At 38.0% G+C, this 27,446-nt stretch overlaps 1 protein-coding gene across 4 annotated transcripts in view; it reads left to right on the top strand.

Annotated features, from left to right (window-relative positions):
* The window catches only part of NBAS (NBAS subunit of NRZ tethering complex), a 214,384-nt gene extending 197,744 nt beyond the window's left edge, over nt 1–16,640 (top strand). For 3 of the 4 annotated variants that reach the window (XM_076332759.1, XM_076332760.1, XM_076332758.1), the window contains 2 exons: nt 4,557–4,685; nt 15,861–16,640. In XM_076332759.1, the coding sequence (XP_076188874.1) occupies nt 4,557–4,685; nt 15,861–16,136 (405 nt within the window). In that variant the 3' untranslated portion in view covers nt 16,137–16,640. The remainder of the gene's footprint in view (nt 1–4,556; nt 4,686–15,860) is intronic. The other variant, XM_076332757.1, reaches the window with a different exon arrangement.
* Nucleotides 16,641–27,446: the final 10,806 nt, after the last annotated feature.

The following is a 27,446-nucleotide window of genomic DNA, read 5'->3' on the forward strand; positions in this document are numbered from 1 at the left end:
TGTAATCGGAAAGGTTTCTCTCTTCCTTTATTCCATCTCCTGCTGGTCTTTCTAGTTTTTTACAGCCAAGTTCTTTTTTAATGTCTTTTGGGGAGTTGCATAGCTTTAATTTTTATTATGTGTGTGTGTGTGTGGTTTTTTTAATTTGCATTATTCAGTGGATAGATTTTTCCATTCCTTTTAGTTGAAATAAGCATTGTTTTATTTGCTTGAAATGCACATGTGTTTGGACTGTCTGACATACCCTGCACTGCGTGATTACTCTCTTTAGAAAGGGGCAAATCCTTCTCCCCCCAGTAAGTGTTAAAGTGTGACTCCTCTGAATATCTCATGTTTTTCTATCAACCTATGGGTCACTGTGTCAGTTAACATAAACACCTAAATGGGAGAATGCATCTAGTCTCTTATCTGTAATCACCCTGGGGTCTTAGTGGCAATAAGATGCTTATCTCCTAGAATAATATAGCAGCCAGTTGTTCTCCTTTTTTCTATTTCTGTAGCTAGTTGTTCCCATTTTTTATATATAAGTTTACATTGTATGTTTTTCTTCATTCACAGTTGTCTCTGATTTTTTTGTTCAGGTAATTTTGAATTTAAATGCTGCCCTTTGGTCTGCTTTCAGCCTCTCCAGACACAATACTGTTTGTACTCATTATCCAGCCCTTCAAGCCACCTATGAAAATACTGAATAATACTGGACCCAAAACAGACTCCTATGAAATCCATTTTATATGCCTCACTGGTGTTACAGTGAACCATTGATAGCTGCATAACTAGATAGAAGACAAAAGTTATCTTACAAAAGTTTCAGCTGAGTCCAGATTTTGATTACCTCTCACAGGTAACATCATACCCCCTCTAAACGCAGCTTCTCACCACGGGCAGGCAGACGCTCAAATGCTTTCGAGTGCTTATTGCAGAAAAGAAAGCCGCTTGTGTTGCTTTGAGAAGTGCTGTGGGTGGTGGCTTGCTGCTTAGGGTTGGATTTCCAGTTGCTGTCCAGAGCAGCCATGCAGTCATTTGTGGCAGACGTACGAGGAGGTGTTTGTACTACAGTCTGCTTGGCAAGCTGTCCTGTTCCTTCCTGTGGGAAAAGGGATGGAGGCCACTCCAAGGGTTTGCAAGTTGGGCCACGCTATCCTACACCTTATTTCCCTGGTGCCTCTGACAGTGTTTCGTGTCACATTTTCAGTGTTGCTAAACTTAAAGTATGCTGTAGTGATGGCCTTATTCTTAACTACAGAACCTGTTGCAGGGGCCTTTAGGAACATATTTCTGTACAATGTTTTTGTTTATTTTTTCATTGTATGTTTTCATGGACTGGGAGTGTCTGATAGGGCCATAATACTTTTCCCCTTGTGTGCCTGCTTTCTTCCATATCTAAAAGACAGACTGTATTTCTCTTTTCCAGTCTGCTGTAACCTGTCATGTTCTCAAGGGTGATGTCTTGTTAACTTGATTTATTATTTCTTTAGGTGGTTTTGGGCTGAATTTTTCAGCCCCAGAAACATCTTTTTTTTTTATTTGAGACTGAATTTTCAGTGCTGAAGTCTCACCTATTATTATTGTCAACTGTTAATTGCTTATTTGACTGATGACATCTAATAAGAATTAAAGCAAAAAAGATATTTAACACTTTGCTTTTCTTGGCTTTTTGTTACTGACTTTTTCATATCAGTATGTCATTTATCATGATGATGTATCATAAGTGTACCAGGAAAACAGAGGCAGTGCAGTCTTACTTTATAAAAGATATCAAGTGAAGAAGAGTGGATAAGAAGTACCCTTCTCCATAAACCACTAGTGAGACTGGCATTAAAATAAAACACCCTGTTAGTATAGCTGCATTTTAAGAGGATGCTGAAAAATGAGAGGCAAAAGAGACAACCTGCAAAAATCAGTGCATGGTGAAAATACCTTGAAGTAGAAGACTGAAGGAGTGCAGTGTATTAGCTTATCAGCGATCGAGAGGCAATTGATTTTATTCTGCAGATATTTTTAGGTGGAACAGAAGCTAATAAAACTTTCTTGTTTTACAAAGAAAGGCGTAACAAGAACCAATTGAGTTTAATTTGCACCATTTCAGTTTTTAGCATAAGGCATGATATTTTGACAGTAAGTAGAATGAATTGTTGGAATGTATACTTCTCCTTCAAGAGAGATGATGGATTTTGTAGGTAAGACTGGATATATCTGCTAGACAATCAGGCACAAAGTTAATCAAGTCATCTGACTGGTACCTACCTGAAATCTAATGACATTTGGCTTCAAAATCTGCTAGCGTAAGATAAACAGAAGTTGATTGGATAGCTAAGCATGTGTTTTCTTATGTGGAGGCCTTTATGCCTCTGTGGTGAACAAAGCAGATTGTGTTAGAACATGTCCCATTAGAATGTGTAGCCAGTACTAGAGTATAATTGTGAAGCATCTAAGAAGAAAACAAAATGCTGGCATATCATCGGAGTTAAATGTTATTGCTTTGAAAATAGCGATGTTAATATCTGTATTACTGCATTTGCTTGCTGAGAGATAAAGTTTTTCTTTATTTTAAAGCGGCTGAGACAGCAAACTCTTATTCAACATCTGCATCTTTTCTCTCCCTGCCCTGTTGCTTTAAAAATGTGCAGTACCTAGTTACATTTTACAATTTGCTTAGTTTCCTTTTCTTCCTCTCACAACCCCAAAATATGATTTGAGGTTCTTTTAGAGAGGCTTTTTATAATATGGGTTATTTCTTATGACACTGCTTCTCCGTTTAGTTTTGAGACGCTTTCGGACAGAAAAAGCAAGCATGGTAAAATTGCTGTTTTGTTCAGGTTATGTATCTTATGACTCTCAGAATTTATTTTTCTGAACATAAGCTGCATTTATTGCCGTGGATACACCTTTTCAGGAAAAGGAGACAGGTAGTGTGAATCTCTAACTTTGCATTCATTAAGTTTGCTAGTATAGCAGGCATAGTGCTCAAAAGAAATACAATGGAATATGAAACTATCAGAAGTTTAATAAGCATACGACTGATCAGGCAAAGCTTAACGTTTTTATTTAATCTTCTTATTCCTTGATCCTATATCATATCCTTCACTGAAAACATCATCAGTAGCAGTACAGAATACAAATTTAGAGGAACAAGTCTGGGCAAGAGAACAAGCCTTGCCTCAGTGACTCAGAGCTCAGTGTGATAGAATATATCCTTCTAGGCAGTGTTTCTTGAAGGTATAAATTTAGAAAAGACTGAGCAACATGCAGCCAGAGAGGTCCCTGTGCCAAGCAAGGCCAGGTGTCTCTGCAGTACGTTACAGTTGGAGCATTTAACATCTGTCCATCTTCAAATAGTTTTTAGGCTTTTAGGTTCACAGCTACTAAAACCGTGTTGCTAAAAGTGCGGTTACATTTTGGTCATCAAATTGTTACACTTGTCATTAAACTTCAAAAGATGTAAAAAATAGATGATTTGCATTCTCTCAATATTTAGCTGATGAGCTCCTTCGACAATTGCTCTTTAAATGTTGGAGTGAAACAGAGAGCACCTCTAAGACTTGGATACCATTTTCAAGGTGACTATCATACAATACACAGAGCACTTAGTGAAAGTTGTCCTGGAATATGGGACATCTTTGACGGGCCTCATTGGGAAGTGGTTGTGGCAAATGACCAAAATTCTTGGAAATGACAAAAAGGGAAAGGGAAGTTACAATTTGATTTATAACGTAATTTGTTAGTTGAAATACTTTTTGATGTATAAATGAATAAATCACTGCAATGTTGAAGAAAAACAAAACCACAAGTTACACGTAGGAGATTTTTATTTATTTATATATTTATATATAAAGATATATTATTTATTATATTATATTAATAATATATATAAATATAATTTATGTATTTAACTAGAGGCCAAGGTAAAGATTTAGAAATGCACAGTAGGTTTGTTGTTTGTTTATTTTTAAGATATTTCTCTGGCCAGCTTCTTCTTACAGAAGATTTATGACCCTAAATTTGTGCTATATTATAAAATATGATAAATTAGATAAATGAGAAGTTAATTTGCTAAGCTTTAATTGTGTATTAAAATTTGTATAAAATTTGAAAAGATTTTGCAACAGAGCTTTATAATGTCGAACTCTGGTATGTACTGTTATTTCCGCTTTATTTTGTTCCACTTTTATGATTGCAATAATTGAGTTACAGAAGTGTCACGGGTGTCTGTTAAGTTTCTTCCTGTGCTTTGCAGTATTTCAGTAAGCACAAATATATTAGTCCACAGAGAGCTGTGATTGCTCTGTTGATCTTTGAGTAAAACTCCGGGTTGTAATGGTGACTCAGAACCTGCCTTGTCTTAATATAACAAACATTGCACTTATAACCCTGTATTCCACTTTTTTTTTTAATTTGTCCTTTCAAGTTTCCGAAGAGTTATTTCCAACAGGGTGTTCATTTGTTTTAACAGTTTGTTTTCATTTTGCATTTGACATAGAGTTTTCATAAATTTTAGTGTGGATGATGATGTTAGTATCTCCAGAGATCTCACCGAATGAGTTTACTTTTATTTTCAGTGTATAAAAGAATTATGTTTGCTGCTGCTTAACCAGTCCATCCTGCTGCCATCCCTGAAACTGCTGGTAGAAAGCAAAGATCAAGATCTTCACGCTGTAGCACTGGAGCAGATAACAGCTGTTGCTAAGGTATGCGCGGTTGACTTAACCACCTTTCAGAGTTTGAGGTAGTAAATTAGCTCTTTTATCTTCATATAGTAAGCAGAGACTATTGAGACCCTTATCGTTATTAAGATTTTCCACAGCTATTGTGTCCACAGTGAGCAGTAACTCAGGGCTAGTAAGATCTTTTATATATTCTTGAGGTGATTAAAACTCATAGCACTTTCTTTAAATTATCTAGTATGCTATTTTAAGTCAGAGTGGTGGAACAGAAACTATTCTGTTATATTAAGTAGATTGTTGTCTCTGTGTTCGTATTGTACCACTTTGGGGTTTTTTTAAGTGATAATAGTACATAAGATGAGTTAGCTTGTTTCTGACAAACTTGGCAGTCTGTTCATATACATGTGGAGAGCTGTTACATCACTGGTTTTGTTGTAGAAAGGTTAAAACGCAAGATGGTGTGTTTGAGGACTTTCATGCAATTCTAAACAGGTTTTATTTGATACTGCAGCAAAGTTTCTGGAGAAAAAAAACAAAATACTGTCTTTTTTTGGACAAGAACGGAAAGACATTACTGTATATTTTTCAATTCTTACATAAAGTTACATTACTCTTTTTTTTCCCCTGTGTATTTGCTTCTCAGTTAAGAAGGAACACCTAAAAAGATGAAAGCTAGTCTCCTAGACAAAAGCATTATATTATCTTTTATCTTTTTTTTCTGAAAACTGAGGTGGGTTTAAAACTTCTTCAAGCTCTTAATTGAACTTGTGCATGTACAACCTGACTTTCCTGGATTTTGTTAGCTATGGTCTACGATCTAGCACTCTACCACAAAAGAGAAGGGAGGTATTGTCTCAGACCTTTATATGAAAGGGAATGGCTTTCCTGTCTGACTGTGCTGAACGTTTCCAGAATTACAATATTTACGTAGGAAAACCACATCTCTAATATTTCCAAATTCTGCACCATATTTTAGGGAGCTCTTGGTTGTGTATTACAATATAAAATAATAATTGATGGTAGATTTCCCGTATGCTACTTCAAAATGAAACTGTCCATATGGAAACAGAAATGGAACTATGTATATCTTCTTAAAATAAGCATCCACAAAACACGAGAGCTTTTAAAAACGTGATTTGTAGAATTCAGACTGAAATTATAACTTTTTTTGGAGACACACAAAGTGGGCGAACATTCCCCCATTTCTTCAGGAGCCTTCTAGGACAGGCCCTCTGCTCTAGTTATATTAATTGCAACAAATTTTTCAGATTCCTTGGTTGCAACAAATGGTGCAATCCTATCCCCTACTTTCACACCATCCTCTGTTCCCTAGAAAAGATGTTCTGCATCCTGCTCTTCCCAGGATTCTCCCTTAAGTCTCTCCTCCTCACTTAATCCCCCTCATGTGCTGAGTCTTTCCTTCTTATGCTGCACATTGTATTCCAGAAGCTTTCTCTTTTTGCATCCACTGGAAAGCTTGAGAAAGGATTTATCTCCTTGCCCTTCAGGAGGACTCCAGAACACAGCAGTAAAGACCAGTCAGAGAAGCAATAGATCTGGAAGCGTAGGCTCCATCTCAGATGTTGCTAATTTTCCTTCAAAGGGACTTAGTTACCAAAATGGATGAAGCACCAGCTTTTTTAACCTGTTCTCTATGAACATTTAAAATGGTTGCGTGGAAGGTGGCAGGGCATACGATATGTAATACATATCTGCTTGTATCAAAATTCCAATGTCATAGTTAGCATCCAGTATGAATTTGGAGTATTTCCTAGTTGAGTTTGGCATTCTAAGCAAAGAACCACAGGTTTTTATGAAGGTGTTCCTGTTCCCTTTTCCTTCCACAAATAAACCACAAATTTTCTGAATTTTCCACAAAACGTAATTTTATAAATATTAACCACTAAAACAATAGTAGATTATCTTAATAGTTTTCTTTCATCACCTGCAATTTTCGGTTTTGTGTCTGCAAAGCAAGGCTGTTTTGTAACTTTTTAAACAAGATGATCTCATAGAAAAGCAATCGGAGATCTGATATATGCATGCACTTTCTCATCTATATGTTCATATTAACCTTTTAAAATAGACTTTTTTGTTAACAGATGAAAGCTGCTGCGTAAGTGACTAGCTCTGAAGCTTGCCAGCAGGAATTTGTATCGGAGTATATTTTATTTAACTATTTTTAAAGCACAATGCTGTGCAGTAGCACTTTGTGAATGGCTGCTAATTGTATTGCTCTCTTAAATGGCCTTTTCTTTCTAGTGTGCTATGGCTTTCAATTTTCTACACTCTAGGTTGATTACATAATATTGAAGTTTTAGGGCCAGGAAACATATTATCATCTTACTAATATAAAGCACTTTGTACACTTGTGCATGCCTAAAATAATAATCTTTTTGGCCTTCTTATGCAGGAGGCAGCTTGATAAGCTGTTTCTAGTTTTTCCTTCTAAGTTCAATATTCATTTGAGCACATAGTTCTGTAAGAGTGCTGCATAACCTAGAAATTTCAAAGCATTTAGCTTTGGTCTAATGTTTCGTTTTAAGTCAATGAAAATTTAACTATTGGCTTCATTACATCAGGCATGGAGTTTATCCAGTACCTTCAACGTGACATTCCACTGCCAGTGTTAGAAAAGCAACTAGTACAGAAGAGTGCCATGCTAAATTTAAAAGCTGTTCTTCTATTGTTTAGAAAGGATCTCTTACTCCTTGTTTTATATGCATCTCTTATGATTATATTAGTTGGTGTTGTACTGAAAGTGCATATATTGCTTAGCTATGTCAATGTTGTTTATTCAGTATAATTTTGTATGTGTACTTTTTGCTTTTTAAAAACAGTATTCGGACTGTTAATGCTTTTTGTAGAATTCTTAATGAATTTTTCATAGGAAGCCCATTTCTGCTTACATTAAACAGGAAAAGGACAAATAACATCTGGCAAAGGGAAATCATAGCTATTGATTCCCTGACATAGTGCTAACACAGCTCACAAACATAGCTGTGAGAAAAATACAGCACTTGCTTGCTGATACGATGTATTAGTTAGCCATTTGTTGTATGTTGCTGACAGCTTTATGGATGTTTACAGTTAAGGATGATGCTGAAGTGCTGATACTAGGAATTGTATAGCTTTTGCCTGTAATAAAACAACCAAGATTTTGTGTAAGCTTTTTTGAAATTGCAGACCTCTCTTTTTATTGTGTATCTTTTTATAAACTGCCACTTGTCTTTTCTGGATAACAGAAATAACTATTCTTACTCTGTGTTGCGTGGTGTGTGAATAATTTTAAAAATCAGTTTACTTAAATAAGCCTATTATTGCCAATAGGGCTCAGAGTTTGCCTTAAGAGTCAGATTTGAGAATGGTTTCAGTGTTGTCTGTTCACTTGGTTATCTTTCCAAGATTAAGACTGATTTTTATACTTCTGACAGAGCAAGTAAATATTCTATTACCTGTTGGTAGTTACATTGTTTAAACAGCCAACAAATGGGAGTTAATATAATCAGTGCAAATACTTCTTCAACCAAAGCTTTAATAGAAACTAGAACTAGAAAATGCTTTTAGTTAATCTAAAATAATACCTTAGCTCAGTTTACATAATATACTTTCAATGATGAAGTACTGAGACTACCTTTGCAACATGATTTATTGAAATATGTATATATGAAGAATCATGAAGAATGTGTGAAATAATGGAATTTCCAGTTGTCTGCAATGTCTTATGCCATTTATGGCTATTTACTTGGTGTGGCTTACCTTTTAAAAGAAATCTTGTTAAATTATGTTTATATAAGCTAACAGTGATTAAAGTAAAATATCTCTCTCTAGTTTAGTTTTCTAGGGTTTTTTAATATCTCTTTGTTTTCTTCTTCCCTTATTTTTTTGTCCTATAGCTATAGACTCCATTCAAGAATAAAATGAAAAGCATTTTTATCTCCAGTAGTAGTGGAGAGCTAATACTCTGGGAAATAGCAGGTTCAGTTCTTTTCTGCTGTTACATCAGCAGCAGCTCTTATCTTTCCATTAGTATCCGTATTTCATAACAGATGGACATTATAATGCATAAGTTATGGATGAAATATTGCCTATTGCTAATACCAGAACCTCTAGACACCTGCACAAACAACACTGACAGGGAATTGCCCAGACTCTGACTTGCCCTTTAGTTAGGCAAAAGATACCACCTGACCTGCTCTTGCCTATCCGAAATTCTCACTACAGGAGATTCCCCCAGCCCCCCTGCCCCCTCGATACACTGCATCATAGCAAGTACAGGTACAATGTCCATGTAGGCTGTATTAGCAACCAGAAAAAATACTGGATGCTGATATAAGATGTGTCCTTGGTCTTGGAGGGTGGATCTACAAAATTCTTGATTCATGGTTGCATGGATTTGTGGAGGCCTCAGTGATTTATCAGTAAAGCCTTCTAGATGCCTCAAGTTCCTCTTCTGAGTACATCAGAAGAGGTGCCACCTGTGGCAAAGCTGATCTTCACCCACCTATTTCACACACAATCTTTTGCAAAACTTGCAGGCTCCCTTTCTCTGCTTGCCCAGGGGACCCACTCCCTTGGTAGAGCTGAGTGCCTCAAGCCTGAGCCCCTTTGCAGGTCGTAACATTAGTGTGCTGATGGCAAAGCCTCAGGCATCCATGCTTAACCCTTACTACTTATGCACTGACAGTGCTGAGTTCAGCGTAAGACACAAACTGCCATTCTGATTCAGAAATACAGCAGTCAGCGTAGGGGTGAATACAGGTTGTACAACTGCTTCGTATTTGGATCATTTCCCAAGGGCGTTAGGGAAACAGCTTGAATCCCATGTCCTCTCTAAGAGCAGCACTTAGTAGTCTGGGATAAGACTCCTACCCATCCTGCTGAAGATGTGCAGAAAGAGTGGATACATGGATACAGAGTGCAAGTGGGTCCTCACTTCTGTATGTCTTGAGGGGAACCTTGCTGAGATGTGGTTTTCCATCTGTAGATACAGATCCATTTATAAATTCCGCATTAAAGAGACATTTGATAAAATGCACAAGCCCTGTTTGAAGCAGAGTGCTGTAGCACTGCTTCAGTGGAAATTCTGAGTGCATCTGTTGCAATTCCGTTTCTATTCTGTCTCACTTTCTAGATGAATATGCATGTGTCTAGCAGGGAAAGGTATTGATCATCACAGTCTCAAGGAGTGAGCTAGTCATCAGAGATACCACTTGAATGCCTACATCCTGAAAGTAGGTTTCAGCCTATACCTAAATATGTATGTAAGTCAAGAAAAAAGAGTCAGGATTTCCTCTTCTTAGCATAATTATCCCCATTAATTCTTTTAGTTGTACACGTGCACATTGTGTGTGGGCACCACACTAAATCTGCACTGTCAAATCTTACTGAAGGAGAGATGAATATGAAAAAGTATTCTCCCATTTAAGCCTTCCAGAAGTAGCAGGTTTTACACTAATGAAAAACTTAGCACCCTCAACATGGAAGTCTAGGTAGGCATAATGGCTTTTCTCCATTGTATATACTCCGAGTTTGTTGTCACTGTGGTTTATAGTGTATTCACATGTTCACACAATATGGAAAGTTGCTGTGTATTCATTTGTGCAGAAGATATCTGCACCTCTGAGACTTGCTTAAACTGCAGTCAGCTGCATCCTGTATCACTGGAACAGTGTTTCTGGGATCAGCGATAAACTTTGCTGGAACCAGTGTTTTAAGACTTAGTTAGGATCTTGGGATAGTAAGGGCTCTGCATATGCAGGCAGATCAGAAGTGACTCATTAATAAGATCCTACCTCTCCTGTCTGCCCAGAAGCAGCAGCTTTTTAAAACTGGGATGGTAAGGTTGCTTTTTAGTAATTATCTTAATCGGTTTTTACTCTCTTGTTTACAAGTCTTGTCAAAAGAGTGATTTTGAAAAAGAAAATATAATGCCATTTAGAGAGTCTGTTATTACTGTAGGATAATATTTGGTATGCATGCTAGAAGTATATACTTGCAGCCAATCTGTACTAATTTAAACAACGTTTCAAATATGATTGAAATCATTGACAAACAAAAATAACCCTTAAGGTTGTTTTGAATTAATATTTTTAAAAGGTAAAATTTTGAGGATCAAAAGTCCATCTGGAACAGTATCCTGGCTCCAACAGAGGGAAGAATTACAAGTCTAGCCAAGAGTAAGAATAGGGCAAATATATAGGCTCTTTTTCTGAGATACTGCTCTCCCAACTTCCAGTCATTTTCAGCTGTATGTATTTGTGTACTAAGTAACTGCTGGTGGTTTTCTTCCTCCATTTTGTCCGGTTTTTCTCCTTAAACTTGAATGAGCTTTTACATTCTGCAGTATGATTTGCCAAAGAGTTCAACAGTGTAAAAAGCAACTTTCCTTTTATTTACTCTGAATCTGATCCTACTAGAGTCATTTGATGCTTCTTAATTATTTTTTAATGACAGAATGTGTTTAATCAATCCCTGTATACTCTAATGATGTTGCTGTCTGCTCTATACCCTCTAAGCTGCCTTTTTTATAGATTGGGGAGTCCTAGTTTTGCTGAGTCATTTCTTGTACAGGAACCATATTATACTCTCTCTGGTGTATTTTTACTTTTAAGTATATGCTTTGTGTGTTTACCTTTATATTGTTTTAGTAATTTTTTGCTTTAATGCTTGTTACAGCTTATACACTGAGCAGCGATGCTTAAATAAAACTGTTAATTAAGGTTTTGAAATATACATTAATTTATTAGAATAGAATAGACTATTTCAGTTGGAAGGGACCTACAATGATCATCTAGTCCAACTGCCTGACCACTCCAGGGCTGACCAAAAGTTAAAGCATGTTATTAAGGGCATTGTCCAAATGCCTCTTAAACACCGACAGGATTGGGGTATCGACCACCTCTCTAGGAAGCCTGTTCCAGTGTTTGACCACCCTCTCAGTAAAGAAATGCTTCCTAATGTCCAGTCTAAACCTCCCCTGGCACAACTTTGAACATTCCCACGCATCCTATCACTGGATACCAGGGAGAAGACACCAGCACCTCCCTCTCCACTTCCCCTCCTCAGGAAGCTGGAGAGAACAATGAGGCCCCTCAGCCTCCTTTTCTCCAAAGTAGACAAACCCAAAGTCCTTAGCCGCTCCTCACAGGACATTCCTTCCAGCCCTTTCACCAGCTTTGTTGCCCTCCTCTGGACCCATTCAAGGACCTTCACATTCTTCTTAAATTGTGGGGCCCAGAACTGCACACAGTACTCAAGGTGAGGCTGTACCAACGCTAAATACAGTGGGATAATCACCTCTCTTGACCAGCTGGCTATGCTGTGTTTGATGCACCCCAGGATGTGGTTTGCCCTCTTGGCTGCCAGGGCACACTGCTGACTCCTATTGAGCCTGCTGTTGACCAGCACCCCCAGATCCCTTTCTGCAGGGCTGCTCTCCAGCCACTCCTCTCCCAATTTATACTTGTGCCCAGCGTTACTCCATCCTAGGTGCAGAATCCAGCATTTGGACTTGTTAAATTTCATCCTATTAACCGTAGCCCAATGCTCCAATGTATCTAGAACCCTCTGCAAGGCCTCTTGTCTCTCAAGAGAGTCAACAGCACCTCCCAGTTTGGTATCATCAGCAAACTCACTGATGGTGCATTCAACTCCTGCATCCAGATCATTGATAAATATATTGAACAGGATTGGCCCTAGAATTGAACCCTGAGGAACACCGCTGGTGACTGGTTGCAAGCCAGATGTAGCCCCATTATTGACAATCTGCATAGGTGTTGCTAAGGAATTTGTGTGTGCATTTGTTTTTATTTAAACTAATGACTGTTTCTTCATATGCAATTGATACCCAAAATGTTGACATGATCTGGAGTTGCAAAAATAGTTAATCTATCTTTCTCAGCTGCCTATTTTTATACAGATTTCTCATTAAACCTTTGCTTCTCTGTGTTCTTCCCACACCTGTTAGACTCTGCTTAGATTTAACAAAGAGTTGCAGAATAGATAGTGACCCTAGCTGTGTGAAATGCGTTCACAGGGTCTAGTTGCCATCTTATGTCTCCATCCAGTTGCCTGGAGACAATTACATTACAAAGGTTTCCTCTTTCTGACCAGGTCTTCAGACAGCCTTGAAGTCAGAAAATGGGAAATGTTAATCAATTTAAACCTACTGGACTATTTGAGCTTAAGGATGACACAGCCAAGAGCCTTTTGTGTGCTCTTTTGTCGTGTGTAAAGGCACAATGATCTCATTTATGCATGAGTACAGACAGGTTGCTCTGCTTCTGTGTTGCGTGCGGGCATCTTCATCCCCATAGTATAGCTCAGATGTTTAATGGTTTTATGCTAGAAAAGGTCTTTTACTTTCAGACTTGTCTCTCCAATTTGTAGGTTTTGGGCATATGAAATCACAGTAATCTGTAGGACTTTTCATTAACTGAATAATAGCCTAAAAAACTCATTTAAATCAAACCTCCCATCTGCTGTTAATCTCATTACTGTAATTACTGTTTGCGTTTTGTGTTCACAAAATCAAACACTGAAGCCCTGTGTAAAGTTGCATCCTACATACAGGTCAAGAATAGAGCACAGGGAGCTCAGAGGTGGGGCAGGATATCCCTCCAGCCTCCCATTTCAGAAAGGATGAGAGCTGTTTGGATAATGGCTTAGTATGCTGCATGGTATGCTACAAGATGCCAATGCTAGGAATTTTATTTAATGATCAACCTGTCTCCAACAGGAAAACATGTCAGTAATTAACATATGACAATTTAGAGGAATTATTAAATTATTAAAGACTTAAAGTGGGCAACTTAAAGATTGGACATCCCTACCCTTCTTAGAATTGTTTTGTAAACTGGACCTGTAACTGCTACACACTATTGCATTAGCTTTGTAATCCATAAGAGGTTTATTTAATTAATTATGAAAATGATGAAAGACTTGGAGGAAACCAAGTTTATTTTTAAGATTTCAATGGAAAGAAAACCACAAATATCTAAATGAAGTAATGGAAGAAGTAGCATGAGGGTGAAACAGCAGACTCTTCCTGGTTAACATGATAAAGACATTCTGTTTTTCTGGAAAGCTTCTGAAGTTCCAAAGGAAGTGAAAACAGTAAATTGAAAGCAATGATCATGTGTTATTAATGGTAAATTGAAGGTGATAAAAGGAGGTATAACAGCTTTTCATGCTACAATATTTCATGTTTTGTCTTTTTCCTTTTTCAATTATGTTTTATGTTGTGTAGAGTGCATCTTTTCCAAAACAGTCCAACAAATTACTGTTTCTGTTGCTTATCACATGTATGCTTTCAGTCATCATGCTGACTTTTCAGCTCTTTCACAGAAGCGAAACTTATATTCATTAGTCTAAAACTATTTAGGTACAATAAAGAACTTTCTTCTAAAAGAATTTGTTGTTACTTCAAAGGAAGTTCTTTCTCCTGAAGCTAGTTGCAAATTTCTCACCCACTTCAATGCAAGGAGCTACCTGGTAGTTCCTCATGAACTCTCTGTGTTCCTCTACATGCAAATGTAATATTGATTCCTCCAAATAAGATGCCAAACCTTGGGAGTCTTGCAATTCCATGCATTCAAGAGAAAATTATATACTTGTTCTGATTTATGCTTTGAGGAACCTGTTTCTGGGTTGACTGCCTTTATAGGGAAACTGGAGAGAGTAATCTCCCACAGTAGATGGTCCATGTTAAATGGTGTGCGTGATCTCTGACAGTGTATGTGTCTGAGTAGGTAGACATTTGGTTTTCTGGACTAATAGATCATACTTCTGTTCAGTCTTTCTGGAAAAAAATAATAATTAAAAAAACCCCATAACTACAAATTGACACTGTTACATGTTACTGAGAAATGGTTGTGGAAACCTCATGGGACAGAGAATTGGGTTATAAGCAAGAAGTGGCTGTTGCAGTGTGCTCATGGTGACAACGCTGGGGCAAGGGGTGGATGCAGCCCATTGCATGTGAACATGAGGAAGCAAAGCTTTGCACTGTTTTAGCTTGAACTAAAACAGAGACAAGGAAATTTTAAATACTGTCCTGAAAAGAATCAGGGTTAAAAGTTCTGTCATGCTAATTAGATTAAAAATTGCTTAATTTCAACTGTCAAGTGTCAGTGCCAAATCTCTCAGTATACAGTAGTCATGTCCTGTGGTCCTGTGTAGCGGTTGAGTTGGTCTTCAAGGGTACGAAATCACTGGTACTTGCTGGTACACTGGTACCAACCATGTAAGATAGTACATCATTTTTACAGAAAATGAAACAGAGGCTAACCAGACAGATTTTTTTTTTTTTTAAACCGAGAGGTTGTTTTGTAAATGTAGCATAATTTGATTAGTTTATTTGTAACTTGATAAGATGCAGTCATTGAAAACTGACTACTGTCTACCCCTCCTTTGGCCCTTTTTTTGGTTATATATATTTGTTTTATTGCACTTCTTGAAGTGGTAAGACACCTAAGCTGATTAAAACAACACTGCATTTCAAGAAACCCAGGAAAGACATGTCAAAATGAACTGAAATAGAATTTAAAGTATTCTGTAGTGTTATTTGTAAAGCTATAGACAAGATTTTCAAGACAATACCTGCTCTCATGTATCATGTAACCACATTTTTCTGAGGCATCCAGGGTGTCTCTCAGAGGTAGCAGCTCTGTTCTCCAAATCTTTTAAAATATAAGTTGTATTCTTCTGAAAATCTCATCCTTGCTGTGAGTGCTGAAACTCTGGAAAATCTGGTTGAGTCTGCAAATGTTGCATATCATATTAATATGTGGAATATAACATATTATATTAATATAAAGTGACCAAAATTTAATATACTCTGCTCTGACCTTCCCTAGGGTGTCATTCTTGATATGGAGGTAAATGGTGTGGTCTGTTCTGTACTGGGGCTGAGAACCTGTGAAAAATCTATAAAGCTGTTCATGTAATCCTAGCCAGGTTGTTAAGCATCCTTGTTCCTTAACTTCGTGCGGGTCAAATATTTTTATTAATGTGATAGAGACTGTTAAAGACATACCTTTACATGTTCTGACATATGCAAAGTGTGTATCCCTGTTGTTAATTCATATAGAATACTCATCTCACTTTCAAGATCTGTACAGTTAGAACAGTCGTGACATGTTCTAGTTTATGGATGTATCTGGTAATTAATTACTTTGGATTTTCCTTTCTTTTTAGGTTGATGATTCCAGTTGTGATGCTGAAATACTTTCCTTGCTCCTCAATGCCAAGTTAGTGGTGAAGTGCGTATCTACTGCCTTCTATCCTCGTCTTATTGACCACTTACTGGCTAACCAGGGAGAAGGAGGCTGGGATGTAGAGGAAATAGCAAAACAACTTAAAGAAGCAGGGTTCAACGCAGAGGCTGGGTCCCTCTTGATGTCTCATCGAGGGACTCATCCTGCACTCAGGACTTTTACTACTGCCCTCCAGGCTATTCAGCATTGGATCTAAAAATGTTGGATTTATGCATTTGTCTGCCTTTTTGCTGGAGATCTTACACAAAAGGGAGAAATTGTTCTAGTGAAGTAACAAAGTTAGTTGTTGCTTATGTTTTGCAGAAACTACAAACAGCACACTTACAGTGAATTCCTGTATACTTCTAATCGTTTTAAAAAATTGTTGGTGCAGACCATACCATTCTGTTATATGGCGAGCAAAGCATTGAATCTGATAATCCTTTTCAGATCAAAGTGTTAAATGGTTACACACCGTGACATATAAATGAAACATTAGTAAGCTGGCAGGTTATATACAATTTGTCTTAATTTCTGTAAGTAATTTACTCTTGTCACAATGTAAAACTGATGTAAAAATATAATTATAAAGATATATGGAGAAAAAAAATCACAGTGAAGAATAATTTCTGAGAATTTCAAAACCTTGAAATTTGGTATTGTGCAATGTTGTTACCACAGCTTTTGTTTGCAATAAGTAAAATATTTTGCATTTATCGTAGTCACTCTTTTCCTCCTTTTAGACAGATAAATATTTTCTTTCTTCAGCCACTTTTTCTCAAATTCCTGTCTCTCCTCAGTGATGTTTATTCATAAGGACAAGCTGAACTTCTCTGTGCTTGCAGACAGTTCTAGTCTTTGAGGTATTTTTCTCCACAGTTTGGGAAGCCCCATCTCGAATCCTAATAATTTTTGATACCTTTTGTGAATGCACTTTCAAAGTATTTTACTTATATTTTTCCTGAGTTCTGAAAAATTACATAGGTATGTTTATTTCCAAATACCTTTCTGTCATAATAAGGCAAAGTATTTCTGATTGTTTTCTGAGATTTTTTTCAACAAGGGGACTGTCTATTACACTGCATTACCAGAAGGTTTTGATGTTTCCATGTGTTCATAGGAATTTGTTTTTACAATTAATCTGTAAATCTTTTGCCTAATCTTGTGTTCTGTACATTATTACATCGAAATTAGATCTGAAACATTACACACGATAGGATCCATAGGACAATATAGATTGGAAGCAATCTCTACAGGTAATGTAATCTAACATCCTCCTCAAGGCAGGGTTCCTTTATTGTTGGAGCAGGTTGCTCAGGGCTGTATTCAGTTGGGTCTTGAAAACCTCCAAGGATGGATGTCCCACTGCTTGGCTGTCCTCGTGTTGAAAAGCTTTTTGCGCATGTCCTCTTGTTTGAACCTGTCTCATTTCAGCTTCTTCCAGTTGTCTTTCATCCTCCCACCGTGCACTCTGTGAAAAGCCTGGCTCCATCATCTTGATAACCTTCTTGTAGGTATTGGGTCCCCCATAGCCTTCCCTCCTCAAAACAAACAAAACCCAAAAGAAGAACACAAAAATAATTCTAGTGCAGTGACTGCAGTTTATAGGTGATTTAGCTGCCTGTACCATGCCTACGGTACAGACACTGGTGATGGATTCCATTAACACTGATAATATTCAGTCAAAATTTGGCAACAGAGGGATCCAGTTCAGGTGCGGTCACTCTGTGCTTCAGTAATAACACTCTTACCTGAGCTCTCTGCTATTTGGGATAGCCAGCCCCTTCATTATGCAGTATAGTAACAAGCTGACTATTACTGAGACAGTAGTTTCTGAAAATCCTCCTTTTACCTAAATGTCAGCCTAAATCATAAAGAAGGAAGAAGAGTCGGTTAAAAGCTTGAAGTAGCTATTTCATTACGAATTTGTATTACTGAGTTCTTTCCTAGACTTCAGGGTTTAGAAACGGGTGATGACATCCGTGGAACCAAAACTGAGTCTTTATTAGCATTGTCTTTGACTTGAGATCTGCTTTGGTGTATCAGCTTTTACTGACTGTGAAAATTGTTCAGATGTTAGCCTTAGTTCCCACCTTACACAGGATTCTTAACAAGATTCTTAGCAATGCTTTAATTCTTCAGATTGTTAACTTATTTTTTGTACTTGCTGGTCCTAGCTGTCCTTCAGTGTTTTACGGAAGGTTATCTCATCCGTGTATCTGACATACGTATCAAATTCACATTTATATCATTCAGCCATATTGCCTTAATTCTGTTCTCTTATGTTAGCAGTCCCAAAAGCCCCAGACTAGTAAAGCAAAGGTATATTGGAATTGCAGAGAAAAGAAAGGAGAAATTTAAAAAAGGTAATGTAACTGGAAATCAGTAGATGTAGGCAAACCACAAGGTATACCTCCAGCAAGAAAACCTTGGATTGTTCTGTAGAAGATATTTCTGTACTTTACGATGGAGCATTTTGGTCTGTCTGCATGTTTTGTTCTCAGGTTAGTAAGTTCAATGCTAGATTTTCTGACCATTCTCCCTCAGGATCATGAAAAGTTTGTGTTTAGTGTCACTTTAGAGCTGAGCTGTAGATAAAGCTCTAATGAGTGTTATTGATCTGTCCGTTTTCTGTTTTGCTGGCATTACAAATCCATGATAAATGTTTTTCTTGCAGCCAGGACTACTCCTGATTTACTCTGTATTCAGAACTTTCATCTATAAGAGACAGTATATACATCCAAAATGATAAGCCTATATTAGTGTATGTTCCAAATAAAATAAAGTTTAAGGAAAAAAAAAAACAGTGAAGAGGCGGCACATAACAAGGGTGTGTGTATCCCAGTGCCAACCTTTTAGTATCTTCTGTATGGTAGAATAACATTTGAGGCTCTGGGAGTGACCAATATACACTAGCAAATGTTATCCTGTTGGGTTTGGGTTTGGGGGATTTTGGGTTCATTGGTGTTTGGTTTTTGTGTTTTGTGTTGTTTTTTGTTTTTTTTTTAAGGTTAAGAAACTCACCTTGGTATTATTAATAGTACTTAAGACAAAAAAAAAAATCACAAAAGAGCTGAACTGGCACTTGAGACAGTTCAGTTTTGTCAGTTCATTTGATTTGCAGTTGGGATCTGTTCAGGATACAGCATGAACTGATGTTTTTTTACCCAAAACAAGTCCATGCTGTGGAGATGCTTGTGCTCTCAAAAGTAGATGAATAAAGAGTTCAGTTGTGTCTCCAAGAGCAATGCTTCCTGGTGCAATTAATCCTCTTTTGCCTGAAAAACACTGATAGTGTTTGTATCTTTGAGGAGCTTTTTGCTGCCTGGTAGATGTACCAAAGCAGCAAAATATATCACCTTTCTTTTGGGTAAGTAGAACCAGAGATTAGGGAAGAAAGATCATAACTCACAATTTCCTTTTCTGCTGGAAATAGTAAGTGGAGACAGTACGTCATTACAACAGATGCAGAGTAGACACTTTTGCATTTATAAACAAAATAGCGCAATTCAATGAGAGGGGAGGCTACATAGGATTTGGATATTTTCCTTGCATAATGTTTCTTTCTGTGATTTATTATTTTTGACGTTCTGCACTGTGAAAAGGTGCTTGGAGAGGATGGCCATAGAATATGGATACCTTCATCATATGGGTAAGAATTCCTACACTTGCAAAAACACAATAATTTTTCCAAGTTTGTTTTATTTAGCTCTCCTTTCCCTTCAAAACCCAGCAAACTGGGCAAGTATTCTGTGCAAGGTCAGATTTCGCGAAACAGTATGCAGCAGGCAGTCACTGTGCCTCTGTTACCCACAAAATAAGGGGTGCTAGGTGAAACCTTGGGACATTGGCTCCTGAGAACGATGGTGGGTTACCACCCAGCCTGCTCTTCTCCCAGAGAATATGTTGCTTATGCAGAAGCACAGGACGGCAGCAGACCACATGGGAACTGAAGATTTTACCTGCTTTCATCTGTCAGCAGGCAAGTACCGAACAAGAAAGCTCTTGCTGGAGAGCAAATCAAGGGCAGGGCAACATCAAAACAGCCACAGCAACTGAAGTAAGTGAAAAAGGGGGCCAAGGCAAGGATTTTGCTAGGGTTATATTTCACTGCAAAACACACAGCAAGTAACATCTAACACCTTGGTGGTTTATCGTACTGATTGATCATAGACTGAGAGATTCTGAAGGAAGGGAATGAACACAAAACTAGAAGTGTTCCTTCACCTTCAAAATGGATTTATTACTGTAGCATTGCCCACCACGCCTGCCACATTGCCCACTTAAAAATTTGCAGGTTCCTAAATTCTATTATTTTTAAAAGAGTACACATTTTCAGTAAAGCCCTGAGACTTGTGTCTCACTTCCAAAGTTGTATGACTTGATCTGTATGCCCAACTTGTCATAAACTTGATTATCAGAAGAGCCACCTCCATTATTTATGTTTTCATTTTTCATTTGTTTCAAATGATGTCCCTACTTCCTAGAAAAAAACGAAAAACTAAATCACTGTTCACCCTCTCTGGTTTTATGGACTTGTAATATACTCAGACTTACTTGTATCTTTTCCAACCTGTTGAGTCCTAGTGTACTTGGTTATTTCTCTATAACCTTTGGTCATCCTCTTTATTTATCTCTGTATCTTTTTCGGTATATTTTTTGAGACATGGAAGGGAGGAGCAGAGCCATGCCTTGTACCAAATGTGGCAGATACACGAAAGGTTCATCTAATGGCATAAAGATGTTTTTCAATTTGATTGTTTAACTGTTACTGAGCACTTGAGGTAGTGTTTGCGTAGGACTATTTGGCTTGACCCTGAGCTCTCTTTCCACGCTGATAGCAGTCATCTGAGATTACATTACTTTATATGTTTTTTTACGATTTATTTTAAGATTATTTTTCTCATGTACATCATCGTAGTTACAGATTGAAGTCCATTTACCAGTTGATCACCCAGACAGTATGTTTCACGAAGACTTTCAACAGTTTTTCATCCAGCCCTTGCTCTTCATCAGCACTCTTCGACACCTTTATTATTGGTCCCCTTTTGTACACACAGAAAATAGTAAACTTGAGTCTCTAGCAATTGCCTGCTCTTGAAAACAGCTAGCTCATTTTGCTGAAGATAAGGCACATATATAAAAGCAGAAGAGTAGATAAAGGTCCTACAGGTGGTCAGAAACAGACACTTTTAGCTTAGTTAAATCAGCTGCTGACATGGTTCCGTTCTCCCCAAGAGCTCAGTGCCTTAAACTTTCCTATGTTTGTTCTCAGTGATGCTCTGTTGCACTAGATGGAGTACTGAGTTTCCAGAGTGAATGAGCATCCCATCATAGAGCAGGAAGACTTTAGCAGCACAAGTATGGAGCCTCATTTTTCCTTAGTGCTTAGGAGAGTTGGTTTTTAACTGCAACCAGTATTTTCAGTAGGTAATTGTAACAGCAAAGACTTTACAGAAAAAAAAAAAATCCCTCTCTAAACCTCTCTGACTACTGTGACATTCAGAAACATGAAAATCTTTCTTACTTTGATTTCTTCTTATAGTAATAAATTTCATCTGTCATTTTTCTTCACTTGCTTTGGGATTGGCCAGCGAAGGGGATGGCTTGGTGCTCGTGCTAATGACTATGCTGTTTGAACAAAGCAGGGTATTTTATCATGTTGACTGAACCTTCCTAGGATACGCTAAGCTGTGCAAACAGAGGATAAAGTCTGAGGTTATGTCCAGCTCAGCCATAGCTAGATCTGACAACCTGGTCAGCATTTCTACCTAAAAATAGAGACTGTGCTTTCTGAAGCTGCCTGGGAGAGGATGGCAGAGACCCCAACAGCTTCCCTGTTGCACAGCCATGTCATTACCAAACCCCAGCTTCCTGTATCGCTTATCAATACCAGATACATGATAGTAGACATTTTTTATGTATAATCAATTTATATGTGGTTGTTACTGAAATAGCTGTAGAAGCTGAAATATCTGAGTCACTGGTCAGCTTGCCTAATTCCAGCAAAGCTGAGTATTAAACCGAGATTCGTTCTTCTGAAGATACGAAATGCTAAAACATTTCCTGATAGCAGTTGGTGCAAGTCAGGCTCTTTTCTCTAGGCACAAAGGTAATAAAATACTAGACCTGGTGCACTATTTATGAGGAAAAAAAGGGAAACAATTAGTACTAATCTCCGAGGGAAATAAGACTTAATGGTGAAAGTCAGTATATATAAACCTTAACATAAAAAATGTGATTACCATTAAAACTGAATTGTCTACTTAACATGTATTCCTCTCTCTGAAATCAGCATCTTCTGCCAAGCTGTGCTGACACCCTGTCACTGAACGTCCTCTTAGTCTGCCCTCCTAGGCTTCCTTTGCTTGCAAGGCACGGTAACGGGGAAACCAGCTTCACACAGAGCTCTGGTTTATAGTCCAATGTCCTTTGCAACCCAGATACAGAAAACTGCATGATGGCCTTTTTCTGTGAGAATCTTTATCTACATAATGTGCATGTAAAATATTTATTCTAATGAGCAAAGCAGGTGTATGCTGTTTAAAAATAAAAAGTAATGCTTGAAAACAAATATGCAGGAGTTTAGTCTAAATGGGAGAACAATACAGAACACAAACTGCGAATGAAACCAGGGGTGATTTTAATTAATCTGGTAGTACCATCTGCACTGGTTCTGGCTATAGAGGAAAAAAGACACAACAGTATCCGAATGCAACTTTCAGTAGTATGTACGTGAAATATATATAGGCAGTATCCTATATAATCTTGAAAAGGGAATGGTAGTGCAATGTAAGGTCCAGTCCTGGAAGTGTTTCTTTTGTGACCTCTTCCATTCATTTAAGCACTTAATGAATGTTTGTCATAGTGCTGCTTTAAATGTTGTTTCTGGTAAAGACATTGCGGGGAAAAGCGGAGCAAAAACTAGCCTAGGCCATTTTGGACTTTGGAGCTATAAATGCTACAGCTGTTCTGTAACAAAAATGTTCCTAAGATGTGCTTTTTTCAGTCTTTGGCACTTTCTTAAACTGTTCAAAATTGCTGGATATAAGTGGATGAAAAACCAAGTGATTGTGAGATATGGCTTCCCATATGAAGTAAGGTCCAGTTTGAGATGATACAAGATATTTAAAGACTTAAGTTTTGGGTTGTTGTTAGCTTCATATCCAGGTAAAATCTGTATCTCTTCAATGACTTGATAGATCTCCAGAGGAAGGAAACTCCTAGGTAAGTATTTAAGTGGTGTGGTTAGGTTTTTTTTTCTTGTTCATAATGATGGAAAAACAACTGGCATGACCACACCAAACAGCTCAGACTAATTGTGAGATTTCTAAAATATCTTATTTAACACATACAATTCAGGAGTTTTGAGGGATTTGGTCTGGAGAGGAGTGAAAGTAGTGTATCTTGCTTGTAGAGGTGAGCAATGAGCGAAGGTAAATGAATGAAGGGGACTACAAGCCACCATTTGTAATTAGAGCTCTAGGTTTTTTAATTAGCTGTTGATTCCTTCAGATCATTTTGCTTTTAGAGGGCAGTATTTATTATGGTGGTAGTCCCTGGAGGCCCCAGTAAAGAATCATACTGTGAAGCAGTATGCACAGAATATTTACATTATATGTTAAAGATGATGTGCTTAGAGAAAATAAGCAGTGAAGACATCTCGATAACATCTTTGCATAGATTCTGCTCAACATCTGCTTGGCCTTACCAACATGAATCATACCAGGTTGAAGATGTCTCTTTCATTTTGTTCACCAAATTGGGTTTGTTTCTTTCACCACCTTTATCTAATGATTCTTAGCTCAAACAAAATTTTGGTCTTATGTGCCAATTAGCAGGGAAAAATACTATGGGCTAGGAAGGATACACTGCCTCTGGTTAAATGTCAGCGCTCTGTTCATGCCCTGGATCCGGGCAATCTGACTCTCTCTCTCTTTCAAAGAAAATGAAGGAATATCAGTGACAGCTTTAAGAGAATCTCTATTTAGAAAAGAACAGGAAGTTATTTCGGAACTTCTTTTCTCAGTGACTTTCAGGAGGGGATGTGGAAAATAGAGTATTTCTTCAGATTTCAGTAAAGGTCAAGCAATATTATAGGAGCAAAAGCAGAGGAAAAGACTTGGGTTTGACTCATAAGATTAGTTTGCAGAAATCATAGTAAAGCCATCAGTCCTCTCTGAAGCCAGAAAGAGTAGTTCTTTCTTTTTCTTATCATTCCATAATCATATTTATATATAAAATTGGCAGTATTGAGAAAAAAAAAAAGGGTAAAGGAAAAATAACTTTTGCACTTAGCGTTTTACTAGCTGCAGGAGCCTTTTAACACATTTGCATCTAATTTCATGAAATCCCAACAAAATACTTTTCAGTTGCCCACGAGGCCTCTAAAAATAGTTGTTGATAACTTCTCTGTACTGCAAGATCCTGCTTTAAATGCAGTGAGTTATTATTGACTCAAAAAATTGTTTTTTTTCCATCCTGTAAGTTGAAAAGTCAGAGAACTAAGGAAAGAGAGCACAGGTGGTGCTTATGCCAATGTCTTAGTTTTGGCTTTATTGTAGAGTAATGCCCCTGAAAACTGAAAGACTTATCTACACAGCAAAGTACAAGTAGCTGCAGCTCAGACTGTTAAACTTCAGACCTGAAATGCAGGGAGCACCTTCTAAAGTGTTTCCTTGTTTACTCACTGATCTCAGTGTATCCAACACCTATTGGAAAAGGCTCAAGGTCCTTAGGATTATCAACAGAGGAACAAAAGGGAGAGCAGAGTCACCTCTCTATATTAAATTCCCTGCTATTGCTGCGACCGAAGACACTGGCAATATTCTGCATCCTTCTTGTTTGTTTTTCATGGCATTTTGTGGCATTTGAGATTTTTATCAAGGGTTTAATGCTGTTCTATGCTGTTGGGAGAGGCCTTTGATGGCACGGAGTATATGTTCTTCCTGGCTTGCAATACCAGTCTGATCTATTGTCCTATGGATGTAATCTGTCCTGAGAGAAAACCAATTGGTACCAACAACTAACTTATTTGGGAAGATCTCCTTTCATTACCATGTTACTTACTGCAGCTGCTAGTTTCAGTTTCTGGTTTTAATCACAGTTCAATAATTAAGGATTAAATCTGCAGGTGAACAGAAATCAACAAGCTGGATTTTGTAATCCTAAAGCACTTCTATGCTCCACCAAATTTCAAATCTACAAAGGCGTAGCCAGAGGCATATCTACAGACAAAGCAGCATCATAATTGTGGGGAAAACTGTAGTACAATTCCTGGCACCCCTAGGAAAAGTTTAAATAACACAACCTCCAGTGTTTACAGAGCTGCCACTGAAGATTATTGAGAAGCGTCGCACAACCGTGCGTGGGAGGTGGTGGTTGACAGCCAACATCACAAAGCCCTACTTTACTGATGAGATTGACTTAACCCTGGCCTAAGAGCTCTCCCCTCTATTAAAGAATAGTTTTTAGCATTGCTGTGGAAAATAACATTTTGGGGGTGGTTGATGTGAAGAGTGTTAGCTTTCAGTTCTTGGAGCTGGCAGCTTTTCCAGCCCCTAAAAGCTGCAGATCAGTTTGCATTCCTTAATACATTTGTAACTTTGAGATGTTGACCTTACGGGATGAAGTTTCCCTTGCCTGTTCTTTGCAGTTAGTGGTTTGCATGGTGAGCTATAAAAAGCGAACTGTGGGGCAGAGGAAGGAGGACTCTGTGGTTGCTTGTTCTCTTGCAGTCTGCCAAGATTTTTCCTCAGTGGCCTGGAGAATTTTAACAGTTGTTACTACTACTATAGCCCCAGGGCTGTATAGTCACAGCTTCTGACATTACCAAAAATTAAGCAATCTGAAGTGAGCCAAAGTCTGTATCAAAGCTGTAACTGTAAGTTTATTAATGTATTTTCGGTAGTCACTTTTGGAAACATCCTCTTAGGAAGGACTTAATCCTACAGCCTAGTGAAGGGGATATGTAGTTCTAAGAGGGACTGAACCAACCAAGATTTGAATCATGTTCTCTCCAGTGACTCTATAGGATGCCTTATCGATGCCTTATCGATGCTATTTGTACTAAGACTACACTTATGTATGTAGCTTCCTATTTGTAGAGTTTATGAGTGAAAAGAAGGTGGTTGTCCAAAGGTGTCCAGAGACTTTGCTGTTTGCCCAGCCTGCTCCTCTCTTTTAGAACAGCCACTAGGAAATGTACCCTCAGCCAGATGCTCCCTCCAGAGATGAACCAGAAGAAAGAACAGGCCCTTTGGCTCATCTTTTTACCTTTTTTTAAGAAGTTAGAGCATAAAGTGGAGAGCAGATGGATTAGAGAGAGGTAAATTATTTTTGTGTAAACATTACCTTTAATTTCTGAATGATTGTGTGGTTACTTCATTTATGGGTGCCTATCCCAGTTTTTCTGCTTTGCCTTTTAACCATAGCATCAATGTAAACCATATGGAGGCTTCAAACATTATGGACCTGGAAGAATGGAAGTAAGTAGCTCTTTTTAGAGCTATTTCCACCATTTTTGATGGAAAATTAAATGGACAAATGTAGCCTGGTTTTCCCGTTTGAGTTATTTCCAGACATGCTTGGATTTAACTGATTTTTCTTATTTTGAATATTCCAGTGGCTGTTTTTACATGAGTTTTATTCTCCAGACTGCTTGCCAAAACCTGTTACTTTTCTGAGCTTCTAGTATTTTTGATTAATCTATTCATTTGGCTAAAAGGATTTAAAAGCCCAATACATGCTATTGTTTTGCTCCTGGATTACTTAGCTAATCCTTTTTTAATTTTTTGCAAAAGGGAGACAAGATAGTGATAGAAGTGCATCACAATCTGTGATATGTACGTGCCATAGATATCCCTGTGTATAGCAGCAAAAATCTCCTTTACAGATGTTTAGAATAAAACGAAAAGAGCTTCAGACCCCAGTGCTATGAATTCACAGCTTGTATCCTAAAGCGTGTTTGTGAATCCTTTATGACTCGGCCTGGGAGAATACTGTGAAATAATCTATCTGCCAATAATTAGATGATGTTACACAGATGCATTAGCTCTGTGCTTTGATTTGGCAATGATTTCTGTCTGGCCTGGAACTAACTCCATATGGTGCTTTTTCTTAACCTGTTCGAAGTGATAGGGCTTGTCCAACCTTCTGTATGTAGGTTGCCAATGAAAAGATGAGTTAAAGCTCACCTTTTAAAGGGTGCACATAGTGCCTGCTGTTCCTGTGGATAGGTACAGGTTAACAAAACACTGTCCTGACTTGTCCTTTCCCGCCTAGATCTGGTGATTTCTGTAAGTCTGAAGTCGCAGGTCTGAATGGTCCTAGGCAGAGAGCCTCAGCAAGAGGGAGAGAGGCTCGGGTCCCAAAGCACGTAGCCCAGCGGCGCAGCACCAAAATACCCGACTTCCCTCTTTCACCTTGATCCTGGAGCTGCGGCTGGAGGGGAGCTGAGGAGAGGCTGCCCAGGGGAGAGAGAGGCAGCGGAGTTATTCCTGGAGAACGTTTTCATTTGGACCACCTG

Source organism: Aptenodytes patagonicus, chromosome 3, assembly GCF_965638725.1.
Source record: "Aptenodytes patagonicus chromosome 3, bAptPat1.pri.cur, whole genome shotgun sequence".
NCBI lineage: Eukaryota > Metazoa > Chordata > Aves > Sphenisciformes > Spheniscidae > Aptenodytes > Aptenodytes patagonicus.